This window comes from Lytechinus pictus, chromosome 5, assembly GCF_037042905.1.
Source record: "Lytechinus pictus isolate F3 Inbred chromosome 5, Lp3.0, whole genome shotgun sequence".
Classification (NCBI taxonomy): Eukaryota; Metazoa; Echinodermata; class Echinoidea; order Temnopleuroida; family Toxopneustidae; genus Lytechinus; species Lytechinus pictus.
This window is the reverse complement of record NC_087249.1, coordinates 48,631,819-48,658,602: the sequence shown is the minus strand read 5'-3', so window position 1 is coordinate 48,658,602 and position 26,784 is coordinate 48,631,819. Positions and strand designations below refer to the sequence as shown.

General features: G+C 37.7%; 1 protein-coding gene across 2 annotated transcripts; it reads left to right on the top strand.

Annotated features, from left to right (window-relative positions):
• Positions 1-26,784, top strand: LOC129261158 (PAN2-PAN3 deadenylation complex subunit pan3-like). 2 transcript variants are annotated; one of them, XM_054899216.2, is made up of 15 exons: positions 1-720; positions 2,551-2,648; positions 3,102-3,204; positions 5,589-5,659; positions 5,922-6,270; positions 6,488-6,723; positions 7,568-7,730; positions 8,326-8,484; positions 9,106-9,222; positions 9,744-9,866; positions 11,018-11,295; positions 13,853-13,992; positions 15,233-15,427; positions 16,783-16,921; positions 18,614-26,784. In XM_054899216.2, the coding sequence occupies exons 1-15, from the start codon at positions 714-716 to the stop codon at positions 18,767-18,769; spliced, it is 2,334 nt and encodes a 777-aa protein (XP_054755191.1). In that variant the 5' UTR covers positions 1-713; the 3' UTR covers positions 18,770-26,784. The 2 variants fall into 2 exon arrangements, with proteins under 2 accessions (XP_054755191.1, XP_063955200.1); XM_064099130.1 differs by having other exon boundaries at positions 630-720; positions 9,744-9,871; positions 11,020-11,295.

The following is a 26,784-nucleotide window of genomic DNA, read 5'->3' as shown; positions in this document are numbered from 1 at the left end:
AATGCATTTTTATGTGTAATAATTGAACTACATGTATGAATGGACGCTCCTCCTCCGTAATACATCTACACATATGGAAAATTTCAGGTTAAATTCATCGCTTTCGGGAAATGCCATGTTGACTTCACCGCCATTCAGGACTACATAGTACCAAGATAAGTGGGGAAATGTTGTGATTTTGTAAATCCAAGGAAGATAGCATCAAGAATTTAGGCGGTGGAAAAGTGTCGCATCTCACCGGCTTCGATTCGAGTGGCGTCAACCCCCATCCCCATCAGTGCATAAGTCATTAGTGTTGGAGCGAATGTAAACAGCATTGACTTGAGCGAGCTGACCTGAGCAAGTGCAACTGGCTGTGTCTGTGGTGCCTGAGCTGAGCTGTGCCTGTGCACTTGTGTTGCAGTTGGTGAGAGTACAGACTACAGTTCCAAGCCAAGGACAGGATTTACAGAACTGGATCTCTTCAGCAGGGCTTGACTGACCTCAAAATCACAGTATTTCTGAAAATGAAAATGAGAATTGACAGACATGATGTGCATTTTTTAATTTGAGCATCTTTTGAAGTTCTGTTAATGTGAATGTCTGTGCCAAGATCGCAGAGCACAGCCATTGATTCACCTCTATCGACTTCATTCTAAACTAGGCTAACTCAAAAACTCATCTTTTAAACACAAATCTCAGTCACACTGACACAGTCACAGTAAAAACTCGAGATGGATCGTAAGTGTAAAGTCTGGCACTTCTTTAGTTTTTAGCGATGCATGCCTTGCTCTTTGACTTTGCTAATAAAGTACATGTAGGAGAAAAATTTGGGCCAAATTGTGTGGTTGATTTGTACGCACGCACTTGGATCTAAAGGGGATGGAGGTAGAAATGGAACCATGTGCATGACTGAATACAGCACTGCTGTACAAAATGATGCACCGTGGTTCCCAATTTCTTGATAGTGCCAATAAATTATTTACCCAAATTGTGACTCTTGCAAAATTTATCAATTTTATTTCATATTTTTAATGAAAATGTTGCAACATGTATGAGCTTGGAATGTCTTGAAAGGATTCAAAATAATCCTTTATTTTGTAACATTCTAATAATGTACCATATAATGTACTAATGTACCATATATGAATGCTTTCAGATAAATTGATAATGATACGGGCCCTACATGTAAAATATCTATATTATTGTTTAGAAATAGAATATCTGGACTTGCCATTTATTCATCTGCATCATGCCAGTGATTCTCACTAACCAAATTTGTAAGCAAATCCGAAAAGGATTTCGGGGGCTTATCAGTTTTCAGTGCAAGTCACTATTTGCTCCATGAAATGCTTTCAAGCTAATGATGATTATCATCAGAATTTGATCGTTTCAAGAGTATCATAACTATTCTGTTAATGAAGTTTTGTCACTTTGTTATTATTTTTTATATATATGTAATTGATCGTCACCTATTGATTTCCTTAGCAATTTTCTTATTCAGATATCCATTGAATATGTTTATCAATTATCAAAAAATTATATGGGGGGCTTGCCGGCTCGTGGTAAATTTGCCCTTGAAATACCAAGCAGTGTACACTGTACAGAGTCTGGAAGAGTAATAAAAAGAGTCACAGAAATTTCCATAGGGTCCAATGTAAATTGTCAGACAATGTAGGGAAATTGGGCTGGTGAGTTCAAAAGTAGCCCTGGAAGAAAAGAAATAAGTATTTTTCCCAGTGTCAGTAAATATAGATGAAATATTATGAATATTAAAGAGAAAATTTTCAATAGTGGGTGGTAATGCAATCAGCTGGCCATTGGAATTTGTGCTACAGGAATACAGCTTAAAGTTATAAACAAAGTTGTGTTCAATATCATGTAAATGTATCCCTGGCAAGTCAAGTTCTTCAATATTTTCTTTTTATTGTGAATTTTGACCTTTACAGCCTTCATATTTTCATTTGTTTCTAGTGGCAGACTCTCACATGGCACCAGATCAATTTGTCACTGCTTACATGTAGAACTTTATAAAGAGCAATGCCTTACACTGTACATAAACTACATGTATTGCCCATCCCTTACAATTGCCAAGATTACTTTTTGTCCAAACAATGTCAGTATTCCTGTTGAGGGAACATCTATGTAGGAAATACATGTATCTGTACACGAAACAAAATTTACACTCCTCACAGCCCCTTTGCCTCTAAAATTTCACAATTGAATGCTTCGGGGCAATCTTCCAGATTTGCCCCCAAATCTGCCACAAACAATATTCAAGAATATATTGAAAATAATACTCCGTATACCGGCAAAATGAGTATGAATGAAGATACATGTATTTGTGTTAATACTGCTGTGCATTTTATAATTTCTTGAGAAAATAACTAGCCGGCAGGCCTAGCACCCCCCCCCCCCCCACGAAAAAAAAAAAAAATCAAGCAATTACCCGGATCTGAAAATCAAATTGAAATTAGAAAATTTGTTCCTAATTGTGACTGTTGATAGAGATGAGTGATAATATTTAACCTTTGCAGCTTTATATTTTCATTTATTTTTTTGTTTTTTTAGTGGCAGACCCTCATATGGCACCAGATCATTTCTTCACTGCTCCGTTTGACAGTGACAACTATGGTCCACAAACCAGCAAACTCCAGCATCTTATGCAGGTACTGTAATAATGATCAGTCCACAGACAGTTAAAAGGATTCTTATTGATACTAATTTATGAAAATGTTTATTGCTTGTTTGTTTGTGGCGGTTTCTTTAGTTATTTTGAAAATAAAATAGATTGCATGAAAATATCAAATGAATTTACATCACTTTGATTAATCGATGTGATGTTTAGCTATAGCTTAAATGCGGACCTTTCTTATTGCTTTACAGAAGCTTTCATGAGAAAATGAATGGTAAACTTTCATGTTCAAAAGTTATTACATGCATTTGTCACACTTGTAATTTCTAACTGGTGCTGCCTTTGGAAGGCATACATGTATGTAATAGAAGAATTGAATTGAAAAATGGGAAGCAATAATCATAGAGATATTCAGCCCCTAAAGTCATTTTTTTATGTTCTCTTCATAAATATACTTGACATTGTTCGAATTTTTATTGTTTTAAAGCGATCGCATTCAGTGGGATCGAGCCTGTCAACATATACGGGATCACCGGCATCGTCAGCACCAAGCGGGCAAAAGAGAGACGAAACGCCCATTTTCCAACCAGGTTGGTTGCCCTTATTTATTTTCCATGTTGATTCCTTATACTGTACCCTATTCTCACCGGCAAAGTTTTCCTGAACCCCATACTATAGGTAAGGCTAAATTACATTTTAGCCCCACCTAAAGTCTGGAGTTCAGCTTAGCTTACTGGTTTAAGGATAGTATGAGGTTGATGATAGTCCGGGTTTAAGAAAATGGTGTGAGAAAAGGTATACCGTATTTAACAGTACTCGGACTGTACACTGTATGCATCACAAAGCGTAGTGTGTGATTTTAGGGCTGATTTTTGTGCTTGGTTATTAATATTATGCGCAATCAATTGTGCAAATCACAATGATTTATCAATAAGCTTGTGCAATAGGGTCTGTAGAATACACTGGGGAAAAGTCTTGTATCGCATCTCATCTACATGTATGCACGCTTAGTTCAGATAGGGGCAGAGTCAAACCGGTCACTGTTGTGATATTTGCGTTTAAAAGACTGATTTCTACGAAGTTCATGGAAAAATGGCGAGAACGTATACAATTTGAGTAGCACGTTGTATCACTGCTACATGTACCTACATGTACTGATAGTCATTGGAATTCAAAAATACTTTGAACTATGATAGAATAATAATCCAAGCATGTTAGTCCTAGGGTCCATTGCAGAAAGAGTTGCCTTAAAACGCAAGTCAAAAAATCAATCACAAATCCCAAATGCGCGCTGTTGATTGGTTGAAAATCAAGTTGCGCATGATTTTTAGAGTTGCGATCGATTGCAACTCTTCCTGCAACGGGCCCCAGGTCTTAGAAAAAAGTTATGTTCACATGTACTTTACTGGCTCAACTTCAATTACTTTATATTGTGCATCATCAGAAAGTTGTGATTTTGTTAATATACTGTACATGTACATGTTGTACCTGTATGTTATCTTAAATCTTCTGCTTTGTACTACACTTGTACGGTACCCCTTGATATACATTTCATGAGAAGTCATATATTAGAGATGTTCATTTTCTAGGTTGAGTCTATGATATAGTTTATATTCAGATGATTTTCAGGGTGAAATGTTACATGTACATGAGTCTGCTTATATGGTGTTTGCTTTCTATGCTCATACTAAAGTCTTAACTGGCAATCAAGTTCCAATCTAATACTGGATAAGCCAGCATCAAGTGAAATTCAGTGAATAGTATGCTCTCGCTCTGAATTGTCTTCTGAAAAAAGGGGAAAGGTTGATGGGTGTCCCCCTCCCCCCTCTCGAATTAGCCCAAGGCCATGGCTTCTGATTCCCTCAGAATGGCATTGTTGCCCTTGCAAATATTTGTAGACTTAACCCTATCTAGGCCGGGGTATTTTGGGAGTTCATATGGCCGGGGGGGGGGGGGCCTCCCAGGCCCCCCCTTGAGATGTTGGCCGTCGACCGCGCAATCGCGCCGAAAATTGGCACGCGGGTTGCCTGGGACATAATCTACAAAATGTATAGTAATTTATTTCATGCGAATCGCTATTAAGTGATTATGCTAATTTATGCGTAATTAGTATGCGAAATCATACTTTTTCCTCTAATTCCCTAAATAAAGCTCCAAATGTTCTAATATTTGGTGTAGAAACTCTTTGTAGTGTTCTTAGCAAGTGTACATGAAAAAAATTGCGATATCAAATCATTTTCTTATGTATTATATTGTTTTTTGCAATTTCTTATGTATTTCTTTGTTTTTTTACCTTTTGTTTTTCATTGTTTTTTTCAATGGAATTTGTTGGGGACTCTTCTGGGATCATAAAAAGCATAAAATATATACATTTAGACACAATTTGCATTGACTTTGTACACAAAACCACGTTTTTAAGGAATTTTTGGTCTGACATGCACTTACATAATGTTGCGTAATTTCGGAACCACGTACCCGGGTGACGCAAAATTGGTCTCAAAAGTTGCGCAAGACTTGAAAGTAAAAAGTCAGCGAGGGGCGCGGTCAAAAATTTTCGCGCGGCGAAAATATCGCGCGATTCGTTGAGGGGCCTAGATAAGGTTAAGGCCCAAAAGTGCCCTTTTGCATGAGGCCTTGGTGCCCCGCGGTAATTCAGTGCATATGTCGCATTGAAAAATACATTAATATTGTTGCCCAATATTAATAACCTTGGATGACCCTTCAAGTGAACACTGCCTCCCCTCTCCTTTATATAAAGTGCCCTATTAAACATATCCTTGCCCTCTTGAATTCCTAATTCGAGCCCTGCCCCCACCCTATTCAATCACCCAATGTATGCCATGGGGATGGAGGGGGGGCATCATTATTGAGGCTAGCTTGCTGGTGCTAGTATTCTGTTAAATTTATCCTCTAGCAGCAAGAGATATCTTGTCTCACTTTCAATTAAAAATCGTGTTTGGTTTTTTTTTTGCAGGTGGTAGCACATTAAGTACAAATGACTTGAGCTCCAATTTCGCCAACATGCATCTCAACATGGCTTTAGAGGTAAGTGGGACACTGGAAATACAGATATGACCCACGTTTCAAGTGGACTTTATTTCAAAAAAGGAAATTCTTTTGGATTTTTTTTTCTAGAGATCTTGAAGGAATTCTTTAAATGAATCTTCCCAACTTGCATCACTGAGTTAAATATCAGTAGTATATGTACATTCTGTCACCTTTAACCCCATTTTCTTGGTTCTTGGTCTTTACTTCTTTCTATAGTAATACCGAATTTTATGCATTCTCTCTCACTTGTTTTCCATAGGGAATGGAGTTTGTACCCGGAGCCCAGAACACGCCCAAGTCAGAGTTCCAACCCAGGAACAGCCGGGGTGACTTCCAGCCTCCCCCGCAGCAGCCGCCCCATTCATCCATGTCCATTCCCCCTCCCCCGCTTCCCGTCACACCGACGAAAGACACCGGGCCCCTCTCCCTGAACGAGTTCAAGCCACAGTCCAAGCTGAAGAGCCTTACTCCAGGAGTGCCGGAGTTTGTCCCGAGGCCGTTGAGCCAGGGAAGCTCGATGTTGCCGACGACCGTTAGTCAAGCCCATGTAGCCAGCGCAATACCCAGAACGACCGCAGGAGGATTAATGAGTAGCGATTTTGTGTCTGGTGAGTGCAGATCAGACTTAGAAGTTCTGTTTCGATTATTTATTTTCGCTTAATTGATGGATTGAATATTCATGAAATTTAAATGTTTGTTTGGGTTGTCTGTAGATACATTAATTGCCAGAGTTAGCATATCTTTAATGTCAGTCAGAACTTGTCTCTTCTGTTGACATTGAGCATTGCTACATCACCCACTTGACCTTTGCCATTTGACCTTCAGGTTCTTTGTCGGCCGGTGCCTCACCCCTCCACTCTCCCGGTGGCTCACCCAACACCAGCAGAAAGGAGCTCCGGCGAGCCCCTGCCCCCAAGCCAATCGAGATGGACAGTGCAGCGAAGTCCAAGGGGTCTGCCCAATACCCTGGGGTGACTCAAGAGAACATCGGGGGTACCACCTACTTCTATACGGACGACCAGATGTCGAACATGTCACAAGCACAATCCAATGCCGGCATTGTAAGTTATCACGTAGGGGTACACATGTATTTTATTCATTTATTTTCTGTTCACAAACTTAATACTTCACAGTCAAATATACCACAAATTGGTTCAATCAAAGTCATTAAAGAATACCTGTAGGTTGGTTAACCCCTTGAGAATATTACTGTTCAGTGAAAAATTAATAATGAAACTCCTGTTTGAGCTCACCAGATCACAGTCTATACTGGACTCTGTGGGAATTTGCGGGGCTCTTTTTTAGTTTTTGGGGGGCAGCTCTATCTAAAAGCAAATTAATAATAATAGTGAGCCTCAGAATAGATAGATAGATAGTGTGGGCACGTTGTGGTCTAGTGGTTCTGACTCTTGCCTTTCAAACATAGGGTTGTGGGTTCAAATCCTAGCTGTGGCATGTTTTCCTTCAGCAAGAAATGTATCCACACTGTGCTGCCCTCAACCAAGGTGAGGTATTCAATTCAATTCAATTCAATTCTTTTATTTCATTTCCATTCAAAAAACATAATACAAAGTAATACAAAGGTAAATGGGTACCGGCAGGAAATAATTTCTTCAAAAAGCTGTGTGCCCCTGAATCGGTAGCCTAGCTTAGCCGGGTAATAATTATAGCAGGGCCCACTGGGAGAGCAGTTTTCGGAACTGAAGTGGCTACCCTGGGTAAATATGCCGTTATTATTATAGATATATAGATAGATGGCAGTGTATAAATGTTATTATCATCATTATTAACGAGGGAGCATTCTACAGCAACTGCATCGTCTTTGATAATCACCCAGCTGAACGGCTAATTATGAAGGGGTATAACTGATCTGTATCCTATTCATTTCCCAATTATAATGTGTAGGTGCTGCCAACGTTCCATGTCTATCCGTCGACACCTGCCCATGTGGACTACATGAAGAGGAATTTGAATGGACCGTCTTTCTTCATGGATGAAGAGTTCAAGATTGATGTCCTGAACAAGCAGGCCCAGGCCCTTACTCAGCTGGACCTTACAGAACACCCAGGTACGCATGCTGATGCGACCATTGCACCTTATCATACATTGCACTTTGATGTGCTATCAGTTCCCCGTTTTTCCCCTGGCAATAAGAAAGAGTGCTAGCAGTCACACTACAAGGCTATTTGAAATCCAGTGTTATCAGTCCCTGAGATCTTCCCATTTCATTTAAGACTTTTTTCAAGTTTTTAAAGTGAGGATTTGATATGTCTGTCTCAGATTTCAAGCCCAGTGAGTAAATTTGCTAGGGTTTAATGCTACTTTTTAAAGCTTTCTAACTTATCCGATTGTGAAAGTGTGAATTTCATTGTTTCTCTAGCTCTACCAAATAAAAAAAAATTGTTTTTACATAGCGTGGATCAATTTCAAAAGTTAACAGGTGGACAGCTGAGAGGAATTTTGAGTGCTGGGAAACATTGATCAGCCACTCACACCGAAAGTACCCCTTGCAGCATGTGCAGCTACTTGGAAGGACATTTTTTGCTATAGATAGTTTACTGAGTATCAGTTAATATATGATGAGAATTGCTCACGTACTGAAAACATTGTTGACAAAGAGATGGCCACTGTAGAAGATCTTCCTTTAATTTGATCTCTTTCAGATATCCCACAAGAAGTGGACAACTACCACTCTCTGTTTCCTCTAGAACCTTCACCCAAGACACCAATGGACAAGTCAAGTACCTTTGGCTACACCACCACATGTTACAAGGCCGTCAACAAGAAGGACAGCAAACTCTACTGCCTTAGGAGAATACATGGTAATTATGATGATGGTGGTGGTGGTGGGGGTGGTGGTGGTGATGGTGGTGATGATGATGATGATGATGATGATATTGATGATGATGATGATGAAAACGATGGTGGTGATGGTGGTGGTGGTGGCGATCATCATCAACATGGTGATGATGATGATGAAGTTAATGATATTGATGAAGATGATGATGATGAAAATGATGATGGTGGTGGTGGTGGCGATCATCATCAACATGGTGATGATGATGATGATTATGATGGTGATGGTAGTGATAGTCATGATGATGATGATGATGATGTTGATGATGATGGCAATAATGGCAATGATCATGATTTTGATGATGGTGAACATGATAACCTTGATGGTGATGACAATGATGACTGCGATGATGATAATGGCCATAATGATATTGAATAGATACATGTAATGATGATGAGGATGATGTTTGCGGTGATGATGATATATCAATGATAATGATGATCAAAGTTATGATAAGTATGATGTTGAAGATAAAGCTGATAAAAACATCGACGGCGATGGCAATGATGAAGATGATGATTTGGTGTATGGGATGCAAATGATATTCCAACATGCTTCCTGACACTTCCCCTGCGTTATTTTCCAGGTTTTCGAGTTGGAGTCACGCAGTGGATGGTGCTAGTAGATAAATGGAAGAAGCTTCAGCACTCTAACATTGTATCCCTAAGAGAAGTCTTCTCAACTAAAGCTTTTGGAGAGCATTGTAAGTTTAAAACAAGAAATAAATCCTTTCCATGAGCTATCCATATTAAAATACAAGGAAAAATTTGTAGTAACTTATGTGCGCATAGTAGATATGCCTGCAGATACTTACATGTAGTCTGTGCGATCTTAGAAAATTTGGAGGGATTTGAACAAACTTTCACTTTACATTCATTCTGCTGACCCATTTTATAAAACAAATGAAGCACATATTTTTTGTTGTGATGTTAGTGACGATGCAGGCATCTCGGTTGTTCACTATATTATTCAAAAGCTCTCGACACAAGCTTGTGCTTGTGTTCTATAAATACCTTTGGGTACGCTGTATGGCCACAAGACACTCACAAATATGTGTCATTTCTATAATATGCCACACACAACTGGGAGTTCCATTGCAACTATTAATCAAACTTTTATCTTTTTGAAACAAACCCCTGAACTTGAATTCATAGTTAAGTTATTTTAGTTTTACAGGTAAATGCATGTCAGTTTGAAACTGCCATCTCTCCTTTTGTCTTTCAGCCATTGTTTTTGTACATGACTACCACCCTGGTGCTACCACACTCATGTCAAGGCATTTCGGTCATTCCGGCGGTCTCAGCTCATTCCGCAAAGGCCACAGTAGTCCTTTCCCTGGATCTCGAGGTAGGAGTATTCTAGGTTGTCTTTCAAAGGTCTAGTTATGGGAACGTGGAATGATTATTGTCAAGAATTTTAAAAATGAAGGTCCACAAAAACACTTAAAACAATATTTTTGTTAGTTTCAAGTTGGACTGTCATATATGTAATCATATTCGTAAGATGTATTCAGACCGCCTCAATCTCCAGAATACCTGTTAAATTACGAGAACTTGTTCAGGCCTGAACTGAACTGAACTGAATTTATTACCAAATAATGTCAAAATACATTGATACAGGGTAAATTGTCATATAAACTTCATTGGTAAAAGGACTCCACAGAAAGAGCAAGTACTGCTAGTGGGATATGGAGCCCTTATCCTCAAAACAATAATAATTTGCATTCATACCTACCTGTAACTGACCCTTTTGGTTATTAAAGTTCTCGCAATTACGAGCATGCGCATTGTGGTCTGGTTAGCCTGTGAGGCCACAGCTTTCGCACCCAACTGTTAGTACAGCTGAGAAAGTTCTCACAATTTGCTTCACTCTGCCAAAATCCCCACGACCTTGGAAAAATCCCTGCAAAACTTCTCGTAATTTTAGCAAGTACCTACTATTCGGGATATTATGAGTAACTTGCTATCACAATGCCAAAAATTCCGGGTATTTTCTGTTGGGGGTAGATCAGGGCAGATTTCACGATCAGAGAATATCTGGAAATTACGAACTTTGAGGTCTGAGTACACCTGTAAAGTTTGTATAGCCACATTCACACCGATGGCACCAACTCCAAACCAACCAATGGTATGCTTGTGTTTGAAAAATCCCAAATAGATTCGGTCATTCTGGGGGGTGTTTCACAAAATTGACTTAGAGTCGCACTTAAATGTCTAGTTGCGCACAGTATAAAAGGCATGGCTGCATTGGTCAGATCATGCCAAGAGGATTCGCACTACTGCGTATTGGTCAATAAGATTGCGCGTTGCATATCACATACATGTCGGCATGTAAGTGCGACCTAAGTCATACTTTAATATTTGTGAAACGCCCCCCAGGAGTTTGTTTCTTTGTTTTGAATATGGCATCAGTGTTGATGATGACTCACGCTATTTTGATTTAGTATTGATTTAGCATTTGAAACTAACTTGCATCTGTCTGTGTACTGTACTCCACAGGGGGCGGAGGAGGAGGCGGGAGCAGCGGAGGGCTCAACGGGCCCCGAGGGCACAGTGCTGGCCTCCTGCCGGAGGGTTTGATCTGGACGTACATCGTCCAGCTGAGCTCTGCCCTACGTGCCATCCACACCGCCGGCCTGGCTTGCCGGGTCATGGACCCCACCAAGATCCTCATCATGTCCAAGTCGAGGTTAAGGGTCAACTGTGTGGGTATCTTTGATGTGTTGACCTTTGACCCCAGCCAGTCGAACCCTCTTGCCATGATCTCGCATTATCAGGTGAGCATTGAGCATAGGGAAGATTGAATTTTATCAAGGGTACCATCTTGTCAAGATCAGTTTACAGTCAATCTCAATGCCAAATCTGTTCAATAGATGTGGTGATAATAATGGTGATAATGACATTGCCTTGTAAGTGATAATTTGCCCATCACCTTCACCAGCTGCAGATAACAAGGATGGTGACACCAACAATGACGATGATGGGGAAAATGTGCAGAAGCAAAATTGTTCTCAAATGGGTCAAAAATTGATATTTGTTATAGGACATGACCTCACTTTATATTAAAACAGGGGGAAAAAATGTCAAGAGGTTAGTAGTCATGCATTACTTACTAATAGTTTCATGAAGCTAACTGAAATCTACTGTCAGGTTTGAGTTGTGATTGTTAACTGTTTCTCTCACTTTAAGGTAATCTCAAAGTAAAGGAATAATGGGTTGATATTCACTTGGTCTAGAAGTATTTGATCTCTTTCTCAGATGGTCTAAAAACACATGGGCAAAGCCCATTTTGACTTCATGTACTACATGTATCTTTGGTCCAGTTGACAATTGGTCTACACTACACTTTGTATAATTCCCACTTAATGGTCATTGATCAGGGGTGTGAGAGTTCAGATTTTTAGCTGATTTCAGATTTTTTTAATTTTTATTTTTCAGCTTAATTCCAGCTTATATTTGGCTTTCCTCTGCACAAAAAGTGTAGGAGCTCTTTCTATTTCAGATTTTTTCAACACTATTCAAATCTTTTTATTTGTGACCACTCACACCCCTGATTGATGTCTTATGCCCCATGATCTATTTCAACTTTGTCTGCATATTATTTGGTTCATCTGATCATATACTGTAGACTAAGTGGTGGAAGACAAGGTGGATATTAGACAAAATGACCTGCTAAGTGTTCCAATTAAAAAGGATATTCCCTTTTCTTGGGGGGGGGGGTGCCATTGTAACCTGTGTCTTCCTCCACAGGGAGCAGTGGAGGTCTTAACGTACTCCTACCCGAGGGTTTGATCTTGACATACATCGTCCGCTGAGTTTTGCCCTTATTAGAATAGATTACAAAATTCAATAATGTTCCTTTTTATGGAATTTACTTAGTAATTTGTTCCTATTTCTCGGACGTCAGGATTGATATGAAGATGATCTGGTTGTAAATTAATCAGTTTTTTATCATATGGGATGAGACCAAATTGTCCCTAATTTATCTTATTTAGATCTGGGCCGTAACATGAAGGTTTGCAATCAATCGCTGAATACCATTGACCAATCAAGATCATCGTTGCATGCTGACCGGAAATCAATCAGTGCGGTCCTTTCATATTTGCAATTCATCGCAAACCTTTGTGTTACGGAGCCCTGGTATAGTTATATAAACTAAACTTTGTGAAATTATGACATCTTAGCTGAAAAGACGATCACACTGAAGATCACCGACGCAGATAAGCACATGTGGGACAGTGTATTATTATTACTTAGGGAAAAGACCTGACACTGCTTGAATTTCATGCTTGTTTGGCTAATTTCACAACAATTACATGTAGGTACTCCATTTCTTCTAGATTCCTTTGGCAAGTATTTTGTAAATTTTACATACAGACACCTGGGGCCCGTCTAACAAAGAGTTGCAATTGATCCGATCAATCGAACTATGAAAAGCCAGCAAAGTCAACATGTTAAATGCATGTTTGTTCAAAAAAAATTCTAGATGTGAATGTTTATCCATAAATTCATTGATTTCTTGACAGTTTGGTGTGTTCTCCTTTGTTTACAAAGGACATTGTGCAAATTTCCTGTAAAAAATTTATGACACTGATGGATTTCCATAGAGTTAAAGGGGAATGAAACCTTTGGAACAAATAGGCTTGTTTCGAAACAGAAAAATAAAAGAATAAGAACAAAGAAAATTTGAGAAAAATCAGACAAATAATGAGAAAGTTATGAGCATTTGAATATTGCAATCACTAATGCCATGGAGATCCTCCTATTGGCAATGCGACAAGGATGTGTGATGTCACATGTGAACAACTTTCCCTTTGATGGACTCTAAAATACCCCCAAAATGTCTCTTTTTGCTTTTTCTTATGGTGATACAAACTCTTTATCCATGATGTATTCTTTAAAAATCTGTATTACATGCCCTCCTATAGAAAGAACACACGATCTACTGATAGATGTGATAAAAGAGGCAGTTGAAGTGAAATATATGCTAAAGTAATGGGGAGAGTTGTTCACAAGTGACATCACACATCCTTGTCGCGTTGCCAATGTGAGGATCTCCATAGCATTAGTGATCGCAATATTCAAATGCTCATAACTCTCTCATTATTTGTCCGATTTTTCTCAAACTTTCGTTGATCTATTTCTTTGATTTTTCTGTTTTCACACAAGCTATCTTGTTCCAAAGGTTTCATTCTCCTTTAAGATTGATTGGATCAATCGTAACTCTTTGTAAGACGGGGCCCTGGGTAGTGATGTGATTGAACCTATTTTGAAATCATTACCACAACTAGAATTTATCTTTAATGAAAGTCATTTTGTCTTGTCCTTTTACAGCAAGAAGACCTGATCTCTCTCGGGAAGGTCATCTTAGCATTAGCTTGCAATTCAGTTCAGAGCATCCAGCGTCAAAGGTTATCTGCCTCTGTCGACCTTGTGGCTCACCAGTATTCGGGCGACCTTAAGAACCTGGTCTTGTGAGTAGTCAAATTCATCTTTCTTTGGGTTTGTTCTTCCTTTGTGAGACAAAGATCATCGACATGTTTTAGGTTTGAAGTCAATGGGATATGAGGTATCGAAAAATACAGGGTCCCACAGTCGTGGAAAATCCTGGAAAAATTTGTGGTCATGGAAAGTCAGGGAATTTTGAAAATTTGTGAAAAGTCATGGAAATGTCATGGAATTGCATTTACCTCTTGGCTATGGCAGCTATCCAGTTTGTCGTGTCTCGCAACTCTCATACTCTGTGATCATACTCTGCTATTATAATTGGTGTTCATGATTTCCATTTTTCCCAGTTTTGTGACATCCCAAATTCTACATGACACCTGGGACGTCACAATCACGGGAAGTCATGGAAAGCAGCAATTTAGTCATGGAATTCTGTTTTCAAATTTCTGTGGGAACCCTGAAATATTAAGTAATAACTTCGAAATGGTTGATTGTTCCAAATTTCACTCCTTTTAGCTGGCATGATTGCCTCGTTATATGTAGGGTGTGATGTTGATATTAAGTTTTTCTTCTTGTGTAAAGAATGGCAATGCCCCAGTAGTGCCAAGTACATGTAAGTACTAATCAATATGGAACAAAAACACACCTCTTTTCAAAGGCAGGTGTGAGGGAAAGGGGGATTAACTTCTACTAATAGCCTCTTTAATCCCTCCTTGGTCTCCTATTCATATTGAGGAGCCTATTTTAAGGAAACAATTAAATCAGCTTGAAGTGAAGATCAAGAGGGATTAGTGTATTAGCACTGATTCTAATATATCCCAATGAAATTTTAATAGGGTAGTATTCTAATGTTTAAACTTAGGCAAGACCACTAACAGCAAATGTTGGATACATTAATTTCTTCTCACACACTGACTTGTGTTCTATTTATTTTCTCAGTGAGTGATGATTTTTCAGTCGCAGATATCTTAAGAGTCTACGCTTATTTGTTTTTCTTCCAGGGTGTTTTGTCATCCATATGAACAATATTGAGTACAACATCATAGATCAAAGTTCATATTTTTTTTTAAAAACAAGACGTTTATAATGTTAGCCTATACCCTTTCAGAATTGCAGCCTTATGATAACAAGGTGGATTTGTGCATATTTGTGAATATCCTATGAAAGTATTATTTTAACATTTTATAAGTCTATTTAGATATTTTCAAATCTGTTGCTAGCGATGCATTTTCCTGAATACGACTTGTGTTTTCATAACAAACCCAGATATCTCCTGACCAGCCAGCCCCGTCCACGGTCGGTGAACGACATCATGCCTATGATTGGGGCAAGGTTCTACACGCAGCTGGATGCCGCTCTCATGTGCAATGACGTTCTAGAGGAACAGTTGTCGCGGGAGATCCAAAATAGCCGCCTATTTAGACTCCTCTGTAAACTTGGCGTCATCAACGAAAGACCTGAGTAAGTATCATGGGATAGTATTGTAATTTGGGTCTTGGAAGAATCGGTGATTATGCAGGCGATGTTGTGTTTATTCAATATGAGAAACTCACTTTGTGTAGCTAAGTATGAGATAAAAAATTCAGTTTTTAAATTCCTCTTCTTATTCTCTTAGCTTTTAAAGGCGACAGTCAGATTTGACTCTGTTACCCGCTGCTTTTTTTTTCTTTTCTTTTCTCCTTTTATTTTTTTATCTTCCTTTATTTAATCCTTTTCTTTTTTTTGCCTTTATTTCTTTTCTTTTATAATAATAATAATGATAATGATATAAGCACTCTATACTATAACCCAGCTTTTTTTTGTTGAGGTAATACATGTTTATAAATGAGTCTTTCTGTCTTGTTTCTTTCTCCTGATTTTCTCCCCTTTATTCATCTGATTCTCTTGCTATCTCTCACCTTATCTGTTTTTACCTTGCTTGTTGTTCCTGGTTTTAGTCTTTCTTTATGTTGCTGTCGTCCACCCATGTCTGTCTCTTTCTCCCTTCCTCTCCTCTTTTCTGACGCATATTTTCTTTGTTTATTTGATTATTTTATTTATTTCACTTTTAAAACAAATAACATAATATACGTAAAAAATATATTCATAAACATAGTGTATCAAGATCAAATTAACAACTTAACATAAGTATTCAACACAAGGTGAACTACAGAATGTCATAAAAGTGAGGAGCCTAAATAAAAAAGCAGAGCTTGTAGAAAATTAGGCTTCCATTGGGAGAAATTTAGGTTGTTACTTTGAGCAAAAAAAAAGTGGAACAGAATGAATATTCATTACATAAATTGTTATACACAAAATATGTCAATAAATCATTTTGCTCCAACTACTCCATTACTCTCCTATTTTTACAGTCATTAATGGCTTTACAATGACTCAATCTTCAAGTTCAACCTTATGTTGCAAGACCTCTGTGTTCTATAAATAAGCATTTTTTATATTCACATGTATGCCTTAATCATGTATCACTCTATGCATGTACACGTATGCATTCATCTCATGTATGTGTTTGTGAATAATGTGAACATGAATGAGAAATGGATAAGTTACTTAAACCGTTCTCATTCATTCCTGTAGATTCCATGGTGATGTGTGGTGGGCCGAGACTGGTGACTGTTACCTTCTCAAGCTCTTTAGAGATCACTTATTCCATCAAGTCCCTTTTTTACCATCATACCATTCTCTTTCATTCCTGTAGATTCCATGGTGATGTGTGGTGGGCCGAGACCGGTGACTGTTACCTTCTCAAGCTCTTTAGAGATCACTTATTCCATCAAGTCCCTTTTTTACCATCATACCATTCTCTTTCACTCCTGTAGATTCCATGGTGATGTGCAGTGGGCGGAGACTGGTGACCGATACCTTCTCAAGCTCTTTAGAGATCACTTATTCCATCAGGTCAAAGAGAATGGCTCCCCGTGGCTTGATCTCTCTCACATTGTTCAGTGCCTCAACAAGGTATGTCACTTTCTCCAGGGGTCACAAACTCACTTTTTGGCAATTTTGAGATTTTGGTACAGTACCTAATTAATACATGTACCTAAAGAAGGATATAACTGCATTTTTATATTTTGTTTCATAAGTGATCAGACACACTCACAGAAGGACGTTACTCACATTTTGGCCATTTTGAGATTCGTATTAAATTAATCAGTAACACCTGTGTGTAAATGCAGAAGGCTGCAACTCACTTTTGGCCATTTTGAGATTCTGGGGTGGTATTCTGAACATTGTCTTTTGTCTTTTTTTAGAGAGATGACAGAATCAGTATTCTGGTGGATGTCATAAATTTTGTTATGAAAATTGTCATAAATTTTGTCTCTTCTCTTTAGCACGCACCAAATATACGCGGTTCTTAAATGTGAATAATCCCAATATACAAGCAAAAGATATGACAAAAATTATGACAGGGTCTACAGTCATAAATTTTGGTCATATCTTTTAGGTACCAAATTTTCTGATACCCTACCGAATAAATGTCAAGCATACAATGATAGTATTTAGATTAGATTGTGGTATTAGTTTCACTCAAAATCATGACTATTTTCAAAAATATTTTTTTTCATGCTACAATTAGTTAGGCCCTACGTGTAAATTCCTCCTCTTTTTCTCTGTTTTCCCTTTTTCTATCTATCTTCTAAAAAATCTTCACAGCTCCCTGTCTCTCTTTGTAATTAAGCGCATCAATATACGCGTAGTTGCGCGCTGCCAGCAACTGTATTGGGGATACGCCCTACCTGCCACGGGCCTTCCGATTGGCTAGAAGGGCTCTCACTGGGAACTAACAATGATTTTGATTGGTATGCTTCTGAAAAGATGGGTGGGAACTTAGAGAGATATGACAGGGAAAAGACAATGTTCAGAATACTGATTCGTGACAATCATAGCGGTGTCACATCTCGAAGAGAAATGACAAAATTTATGACAAAAGTAATGACAGTGTTCCAGAATACGGCCCCTGGTACCTAAATGATCAGTCACACCTCCAGAAGGACATAACTCACCTTTTGGGCATCTCAAGATTTTAATTAAATTAATCACCTACATAGGTACATACAGAAGGATGTACTATAACTCACTTTTGGCCATTTTTAGATTTTTGGTCCTTCCCCCCAAAAAATGAATAAACAAATAAATAAATCAGTAACACACACAGATGGACATGATCCACTTTTTGGCTATTTAAGAGTTTGTACCAAAATAATCATTAACATGGACAGAAGAATGTACTTTTGGGGCATTTTTAGATTTTGGTACACACACAAAAAAAAATCACTAATGCCCACAGATGGACGTAACTCACTTCTTGGCCATTTTGATATTTGGTACACCAAAAAAAGTCAGTAACACCCATAGGTGGGTCTAGATCTGGACCTCTAATGATTGGGTAACAATTAAAATTTCAACTACTTGAGTTTATTTTTAATCTAATTCAACCTTTTTTGCCTGAAAATGAAAATGTTCACAATCACATATTAATCAATCTGCTTGAGATAAAATTATGAAACATTATTTTTTTCCCAAATCACTGCTTTTGTGTTTATGCCTTCCCTTTATCACCCACAATTTGTACCATTTTTCTTTAGGTGGGTTTTTTTTGTGAAACTTATCCTAACTCATTTTTTGCACACTCTTTGATTTTTCTTGCAGCTTGATGCTGGTATCCCAGAGAAGGTCTGCCTGATGTCGCGTGACGAACAGAACATCTTGGTGGTCTCGTATTCGGATCTCAAACACTGCTTTCAGACCACCTTTAGTGAAGTGTTTCAGGCGTCGCAAGCATCTCCGGAAAATATCGGTCACTGATAAAGCATTCAACCGTCATTCTGCTTGATCTCAAACACTGCTTTAAACACTTTTAGTAAAGTTTTGAGGCATTTCAAGCATCTCCAGAAAATATTGGTCACTCAAACGCTGCTTTCTAAGGAGATGTTAGCACCGTCGTCAGAAAATATGGGTCACTGATAGCAAATCCAACTGTAATGATGAATCTCAAACACTGCTCTGTGATGAAATGTTAGCACCATCGTCAGATATATCGTCCATTATACTGTTCTGTTTCATTGTAAACCCTACCAATGGATAACTCTAGACATGTTAACTACATCTCCAGAAATCTTGGTCACCGATAACTATGCATTCTGACTGCTGTTCTCCTTATTGTCAGATACTGCTATTGGATAACCATGTGCAGATATTGATAGAATCTCCTGAAAAATATTGGCCACTGATAACTCTGGCTGCTGCTCTCTTTAGACCTCTAAAAGATGAGGAGTTCTGACATCAGCTTTCCTTTCCTTCTCCGCAAAATTCTTTATTGTGCCAGTACAAACCATGATCATTGGTATTTGGCCTATACCCATCAGTATCTCAATTTCACTGACCTTACCTCTGATTGCTTCTTCTTCAAACTTCGGACCTAAAACTTGTGAGCACATTTTTTAAGGCAACCATTATTTTTCTACTGCTACTGGATTTTGAGAGAAATTGACTCTTTCTTGTCATTTTGAACTGTGAAATTGTTGAAGAGGAAAAAATGCTGAGAATCACTCAGAAGCACCATTCTGGTCCAGTATATCTAAGAAACTGCTGAAATTCACCTAATATATCCCAAAATATGCTGTCTTGATTTTTTTAATCCCAATCACTATTTACTTTCTTTTTATATATTTTATTGAAACAACCAATTCTTATATTCAATCATAGATGGCATTCTAATTCAGCAATTTATTTCTTATGTCACATGACTGAATTTTTATTTTTAAATTTTCATTGTTTTTATTCCGGCCACACTTTTTTTGCATTGTATTCATTTTAAAATGTACTAAGAACTGACAGAACTGTCCATATTTCAATTAGTGATAAATTTTATTGATAATTGGAATCACTTACTATAGATTTTCTTATATTTTTGTTTTTTAAATCATGATCAATGTCATTTCTTGAATCTGTATTTAAGGTAATCTTCCTTTACAATGGATTATGAACTGCCTATTGATTTACAAAAGTAATGAATAAAATCTTTAAATCTTTGTTGTACAATGAACAAGGAGGAATTCAATAGGTTACTAGAGAGCAGTATTTTTGCAACGTTTTTAAATTTCAGATGAAGTCCTATTTTGTGGTAGTGATTTTGAATTCAGTGTTGGCATTCTCTGTTGTTGAGATAATTTCAGATGTCATGGAGTATTGAGCTTTCTATAGTATTGGAGGTATCACTTTTGTACACCAACATTCAGTGTTAGAGCAAAATGAGGTAGGTGTTGGTGTTCGTTTGGTTAGACTGCCTGAACATGTTCTCAACACCAACACTAATTTCACTTTTAGTGCAAGGTGTTGGTGTTAGGTTACAACACCAATACCAGATTACATAAAGCAATGGTGTTTGGTTAGGCTGCCTGAAACCTGATCTCAACACCAATACTTCATAAGGTGCCAGTGTTAGGTTAAGCAGTCTGAAACCAGCTCTCAACACCAATATTGACACCGAACACTGCAAGTCTCATTGTTAAGTTAGGCCGCCTGAAACATGCTGTCAACACCAATACAAACACTGAACTTGAATGATCTTTTTTAGTTGAGTATCGGTAAGATGACCAGTGGTAATCTAGTAATGACAAACAGTGCCCCCCTCGGCATCCTCCCCCTTACCTTATTAATATATTGCCAAGTATTGAGAGCAGGACAAACATGAAATCATACTATTGTGTCATACGACAAATAGAGAAAAGTGGTATTCATGCCGCATAATCATCATTGTGACGTGGTCCCGCGCGAATTTGTTTTTTTTATATATATTATAAGTCATGAACTTTCCACTTTTAATGATCAAATTTTGTTGTAAATAGATGTCCCTGTTTTATCAGTACAGTGCCTGACAATGTCGTTGAATGAAATTCATGAACTTTTTTATATGTCGAGGAAACCTACATGTAACCTGCATTGATGAACAGAAGTTTGAAACAGTATTGATCAATGAGCTATACGAGCGAATCGCTTTCTTGTAAGGTGTACATAGATGACTGTCGAAAGACAACTGTTGTACATACCGAGATGCTATCTTGTACAGTCTCAGAGTGGAATGGAAGGCGTAGGTGTACATAGAACGGATGATTAAGTCATTGTCGTATCATTTCAAATTTGCAGGGAGTGTAATACTGATCATTTTCTTGTCAAGGATCACTTTATTTTTGTCGATGTAATTTTTGTTGTTAATGTTGAAGCATTCCACTCAGCGAAGCAGACTCAATGAGGGCTGATTGTCGTGAGCTTTCTCTTCTTTTACCCGATTGCCTACTGTACGAAACCTATGATGATTAGGGAATTCGGTAGTCACAAGTTGACCCATTGCCTACTTATACTGGAATCTTAGAATTCAACAGTCAACAGGTTAACCCATTGTCTACTGGAACGTATGGTCCCTTTACAAAGCCTATGAGATTTTTTTTATTTTATAGAATCCAGTAGTCAACATGTTAACCCATTGCCTACTAGAACCGGGTAGTCCCCTGTACGAAGCCTAGGGTAAAAACATAATTCTGTAATCAACTGGTTAACTCAGTGTCTCCTGGAACCAGATGATCCCTGTACAAAGTCTATAGGAATCTAGAATTCGGTAGTCAACTAGTTAATCCATCCCCTACTGGAATCAGTTGGTCCCTATACAAAGCCTATATAGGCCATTCCTCTGTGGGTTAGTGTCAAATTTCATCAGTGCCATCCCCCAGTGTCAATAGCGATACCAACCAGTGATCCAGTGAACGAAAATAACTCCATTCATGATGTATAATATGAACTTTCTTAGTTTATGTCGGGCTATTGAGAGTAGTGTCTGCTTTTTAGCACTTCTAATTCTATGCTTATTTACCATTTAACAGGATATGTCACCCTGAAATCAAGCTGATTTGAAGGAAAAGTGTCAAATGAATCTCGCAAAATATGGAAATTTCATTGAAATCAGATGTAAAGTGCCAAAAGGCACAGCATTTTGACGTGTGAAAATCAAAACTGTCACCTTAAAGTGTAAGTAAGTAGCCATGTTGTATCCACCGACCACAGTCATTAGCTTTTAATATTCTCCTATGAAAGTGCAAATGAAATACTTCATTTAATTATGTAGAAAATTCTGATTTGTGTGTGTTTGTAAGAGATGAAAATGGGATAAGGCATTTTGGAAGGTCCAAAAATAATTACAGAAAGATTCTAATCATACACATCTAAAAAAAAAAACATTTGTAACTCAAAATCTAAGCAAACAGGAGCATGCATTTAGGACCTGCATTTAATATTTTGATTTTTATTATATGCAACTCTTTCTACAATAGGTTTTGTTTTACAAAAATGATCTTTTGATATGTTTCAGACAACAAAATTGCCTCAAATCGCCAGCGAGCAGTACCAGATAGCCGTACAATCCAGGGCCCCATCTTACAAAGAGTTCCGATTATCTGATCATCTTAAAACTATATGGAAATCCAACAATGTCATACTTTTTTCTCCAGTAAATTTGCATGGTGTCCTTTGTAAACAAAGAGAAGCACACTGAATTTTCAAGAAGATAATGAATGCATGATTATACATCACATCTATAAAATATTTTGAACAAACATGCCTTTTAGATGTTGACGTTGCTGGCTTTCCATAGTTGTGGTTGATCGGATCAATGGCAACACTTTGAAAGACGGGGCCCTGATATCCCTGTAACTACGTCACCCGGGGGGGGGGGGGGCAGAATTGGTCGTGTGACTACATGTATTTGTGACCATGGCGATTGTGTACAAAATGCAATTGACCTTGATGGTTGCAAGCAACAATGTTTGAAGAAAATAGAAAACTGTGGCAAACAACTACCCATTCCAATGTACTTAGCCTCCATAACACAAAGCTCGTAGAACTCGTGTTTAAGATTGATTGCACAAGATAGGTTCAACTTTACAATATGTCAATAAGCTTTGAGTAACTAGTCCCATAGCAATTCTCTATGCTAAGCCCAAGCTAAAGAAAAACCAAAAAGTATATACCAGTTATCATTCACAATTTTTTTTCATGTGGAATGATATGTTTTTGTGATATTTTTAATATCCAAAGTAAAAAAATTATGCACCTCTTTTATGAATGTTTTTTTTTTTTTTTTTTACTTTTAATCGATTGAACAAATTTATCTGATCATGAGTTTCTGATTGACTTTCATTAATCTATATTCTTTATATTCAATGATTTTTGAAATGATATAGGGTTCCTTTTTCATTAACTTTCATTGCCCCAGCTTCTCATATCTAGAGCCCGTTTTGTTAAGACCATGATTATGATATCTTTGTTGTTATGGTAACTACCATTGGAGCTTGATTTGATTGGCTGCTAAGCCCTCTATTGTATTTACCATAATGGTAAATTTACTATAACAATCTGGGGCCCTCTCCTAATAGAGTTACAACTATGACAACTTTTGCATTATGGCAATTACCATGGTAACAGGGCTCAGCAGCCAGGCACGGTAGTTAATTAATTAACAATAATTATACTTGTAACCCTTTATGAAAGGGGGCCCCAATTCTTTAGGATGCAGGCCTCCAGATGGTCTTTATAAAGCTGTTCGTAAGTTACAAGCGACTTTATGAATGACTGGTTACCTTCTCTTAGGAACTAAATCAATGCTAATGGAAATCTGGTGTGTATCACTTACTACAAGAAAGGATCACCAGTCGTTCTTAAAGTCGCTCGTAACTGACAAACAGCTTTATGAAACACCCACCTTGGGGCTGTTCGTAAGTTAAGATAGACTTCAAAAATGACTGGTAAACCTTTCTTACGTGCTTAACCATCACCAATGAATATACCATTTATCACCCCCCCCAAAAAAAAAATAGGATCACCAGTCGTTCTTAAATTCTCTCGTAACTCAAAAACAACTTGATGAAACACCCACCTGGTGGGTGTTTCATAAAGTTGTTCATAAGATACGAAAGACTTTATGCGCAACTGGTAACCCTTTCTCATGCCAAGTGATATATCCTTATGTAATTGAGTTAAGACCCAAGATCATGTTCCAGTCGTGCGTAACTTTACGAACAGCTTTGTGAAACACCCACCTGGATCCTGTTTTTAAAATAAAAAATGCACAGTTTCTCTAACAAATTTACCATCAGCCAATCACCATTTCAGTAGCTTTTAACTGTTATTACAAATAAGTTATTATAGCAAGTTTAATGAAATGGACCCCAGGTCCGAAAATATGTACTGGTATGCTCTGACTTACTTAGGGTGTCTGGAGATAATAAGCCCAACATGGCTGATTTTTTTTTGCTGTGTCCGTACATGTAGGCGCTGCAATAGACGGTCCCCATTGACTTAGTCTTCTTTTCACACCTTTATTACGATTTGACAGTCCCAGGGTCTGTCTGCAGATGAATACAACCCTAGCATTAGTGTTGATATATGACCTTAGTCACACCAGCAAAACCGACTCCAAACTGACCAATCTATTGCATGACAGCCAATGACAAACCATCAGTCAATTTGGATTCAGTATCATTGGTGTGACTGAAGCACATGGTTTGTTGGGGAAATCAATTGGAATGGTACATACTTCTCCCGAATTTAATAAGATTGCCTTTTTAATGAAGAACCTGGAAATCTTAAAATGTTTTTTTCATGTACATTCGCATTCATTCTTATCAGGGAGAGAGCTGATCATGTGGCTTTCATTTTTACATTATCAAATATATGTATTTTTGTGAAGAAAAAAAAATAGGAAGAAAATCAATCCCCCTTTTCTGTCAAAAGTAGGCCCTAATTGTGTGTTTTGTGAAACCAAATCAATCTGTTGGTGTATGTGTTATGTCTTGATCATCGAAACGGAGGTCTAACACAAAGCATATCAATGATTGTAGAAAAATAATTATGATTGATTGTATTGACTACAGTGTACAATCAGTTGTAAAAAGTCTTAAGTATGATTAATCATTAAGTTTTGTGTTACTTGACAAGGCAGATTCACTTTCATTCATTTTCTGTTGATATACTGCGAATGTCTTGCAACTGCATTACACCCCATATTCCCAGTACAGTACAGAGATGGAGCTCGTACGCACGACCTTGAGTCATAAGAAAAGTATATGTACTCTCCATGACACAATTAACAGTATATAGGGCCATACTAACATGGAAAGTACTCCACATGTGCACACGCAATAGAAAAACGTAAAACTTGGAGTAATGGAAACCTTGATTGTGATTGGCTGCTAAGCCCTGTTACCATGGTAGTTGCCATGACAACAAAGTATGAAATAATGAAAAAAATAATTACAAGTTCTTCATGAAATGTCAGCAGATATCCGATGCGTAGCATTATTGATATTGATGGCCTTCTTAACTTTCCTTTCCAGAGATAATGATTTTTAGGTTTTTACTGACATCTTTTTATGTGTTTCTGGAAAAGTGTATAATTCAGCCATCATTGATCTTTTCTCTACCGATACCGCTATGTCAAGTGGGTACAGTGGCCCTTATTTGTGCCTATGGTGTATGCATTTCTGTAAAAAATAATGTCAAAATGGTACAATTTTTTTCTTCCTGATTGTTCTTTTTATATTGGGCCTTGCAATTATCAAAAGCAATGAGAGTGTATCTGCCTGTGTCCTCGATGGTCGGTATTCTGAATTGCTTTAATATAAACTCTGGTCTAAAGTTGGTCTACTATGGAAAACCAACCGTGACACAAATATTTTACAGTACAAGTTGAATTTATCAGCTCTTTTTAAAAGTTGAAAATTGAAAACTGTCTGGATATGGCAACCAAAAGTTTTCTTCACCATTTAAAGCATGAGGATGGAGCATAAGTAAAAATAGGAAAGAAATCATAAAACCAAGTGTTGAAATGTTTGGCTCCCCATAACTTTAACGCAGAGTTAGGCCATGGCCTTGGCCGTCAAACTGGACATCATTCAGAATACAAGCCTACGTATGAGTTTTGCTGAAATATTGTCTTATTTTACGTTTTACTTTCATGTTTGTTACATTCAATGCATTGTATACTCCATATCAACGAAAGGTCGATCAAATTTCACTAATGTGGCTGTTTCGTATAACTGTGCAAGTTTCATGTCTCATGTCGTGGAGGAAGGGAACGTTGTATGCTTCTGTGCATGTATCTCAAAGGACACAAGACCAGTTTGCATATATATTAAGTGGAGCCTTGTACACAGCATTAACAAGGCTTTTCAAAAACTGTCATACTACAAAGAATTTATTAGTTATCATCATTATCAAAGTCAGATATGAAGTGCAGTTTCTGCTACTAATGAACTCAGACTTCCTGTAAATGAAGATACACTAAGGAGCATTCAGGCTGGAGTAATATCTTGCCTGAGCAGTTGCTACCAAGTTCCAGATACTCTGTGTTACTATAGAACAAGTGAACACTGCATTTGGGAAGCACGTTTTCTTTTAACGTTTTATCAATCAGATGTGAACATTTGCATATATGCAATGGATCTGCTAATCACACATGGCTGCTTGTTTTCACTTCTTCCCGAAAAGGATGCATTATTTAATGGACTGTAAATGGGACATTTTCCTGTGATTTAATATGATCTAGGCAATTATTTTATGACTATTTTTATCAGATTATTATTATTTTTTGTCGCTCGATGTGGAAAGGAAATTTTGAAATGGAATATTTAAACATGATAAGCAAAATGTCAATTTTTATATGTGAAGTACTTTTTGTACAGTACATGTATATGTAAAACCTGAATGGCTAGCTTCCACACTGTACAGACTTCTTGGTATTTTTAAAATAAAGTTGAGAAAGCACACTAAAA

What these genes read in the sequence shown, in the direction of transcription:
- LOC129261158 (XM_064099130.1), top strand. An exon ending in AACGCCCATTTTCCAACCAG is followed by an intron (nt 3,205 to 5,588) that starts GTTGGTTGCCCT and finishes TTTTTTTTGCAG; the next exon opens with GTGGTAGCACATTAAGTACA. An exon ending in TAAAGCTTTTGGAGAGCATT is followed by an intron (nt 9,223 to 9,743) that starts GTAAGTTTAAAA and finishes TTTGTCTTTCAG; the next exon opens with CCATTGTTTTTGTACATGAC.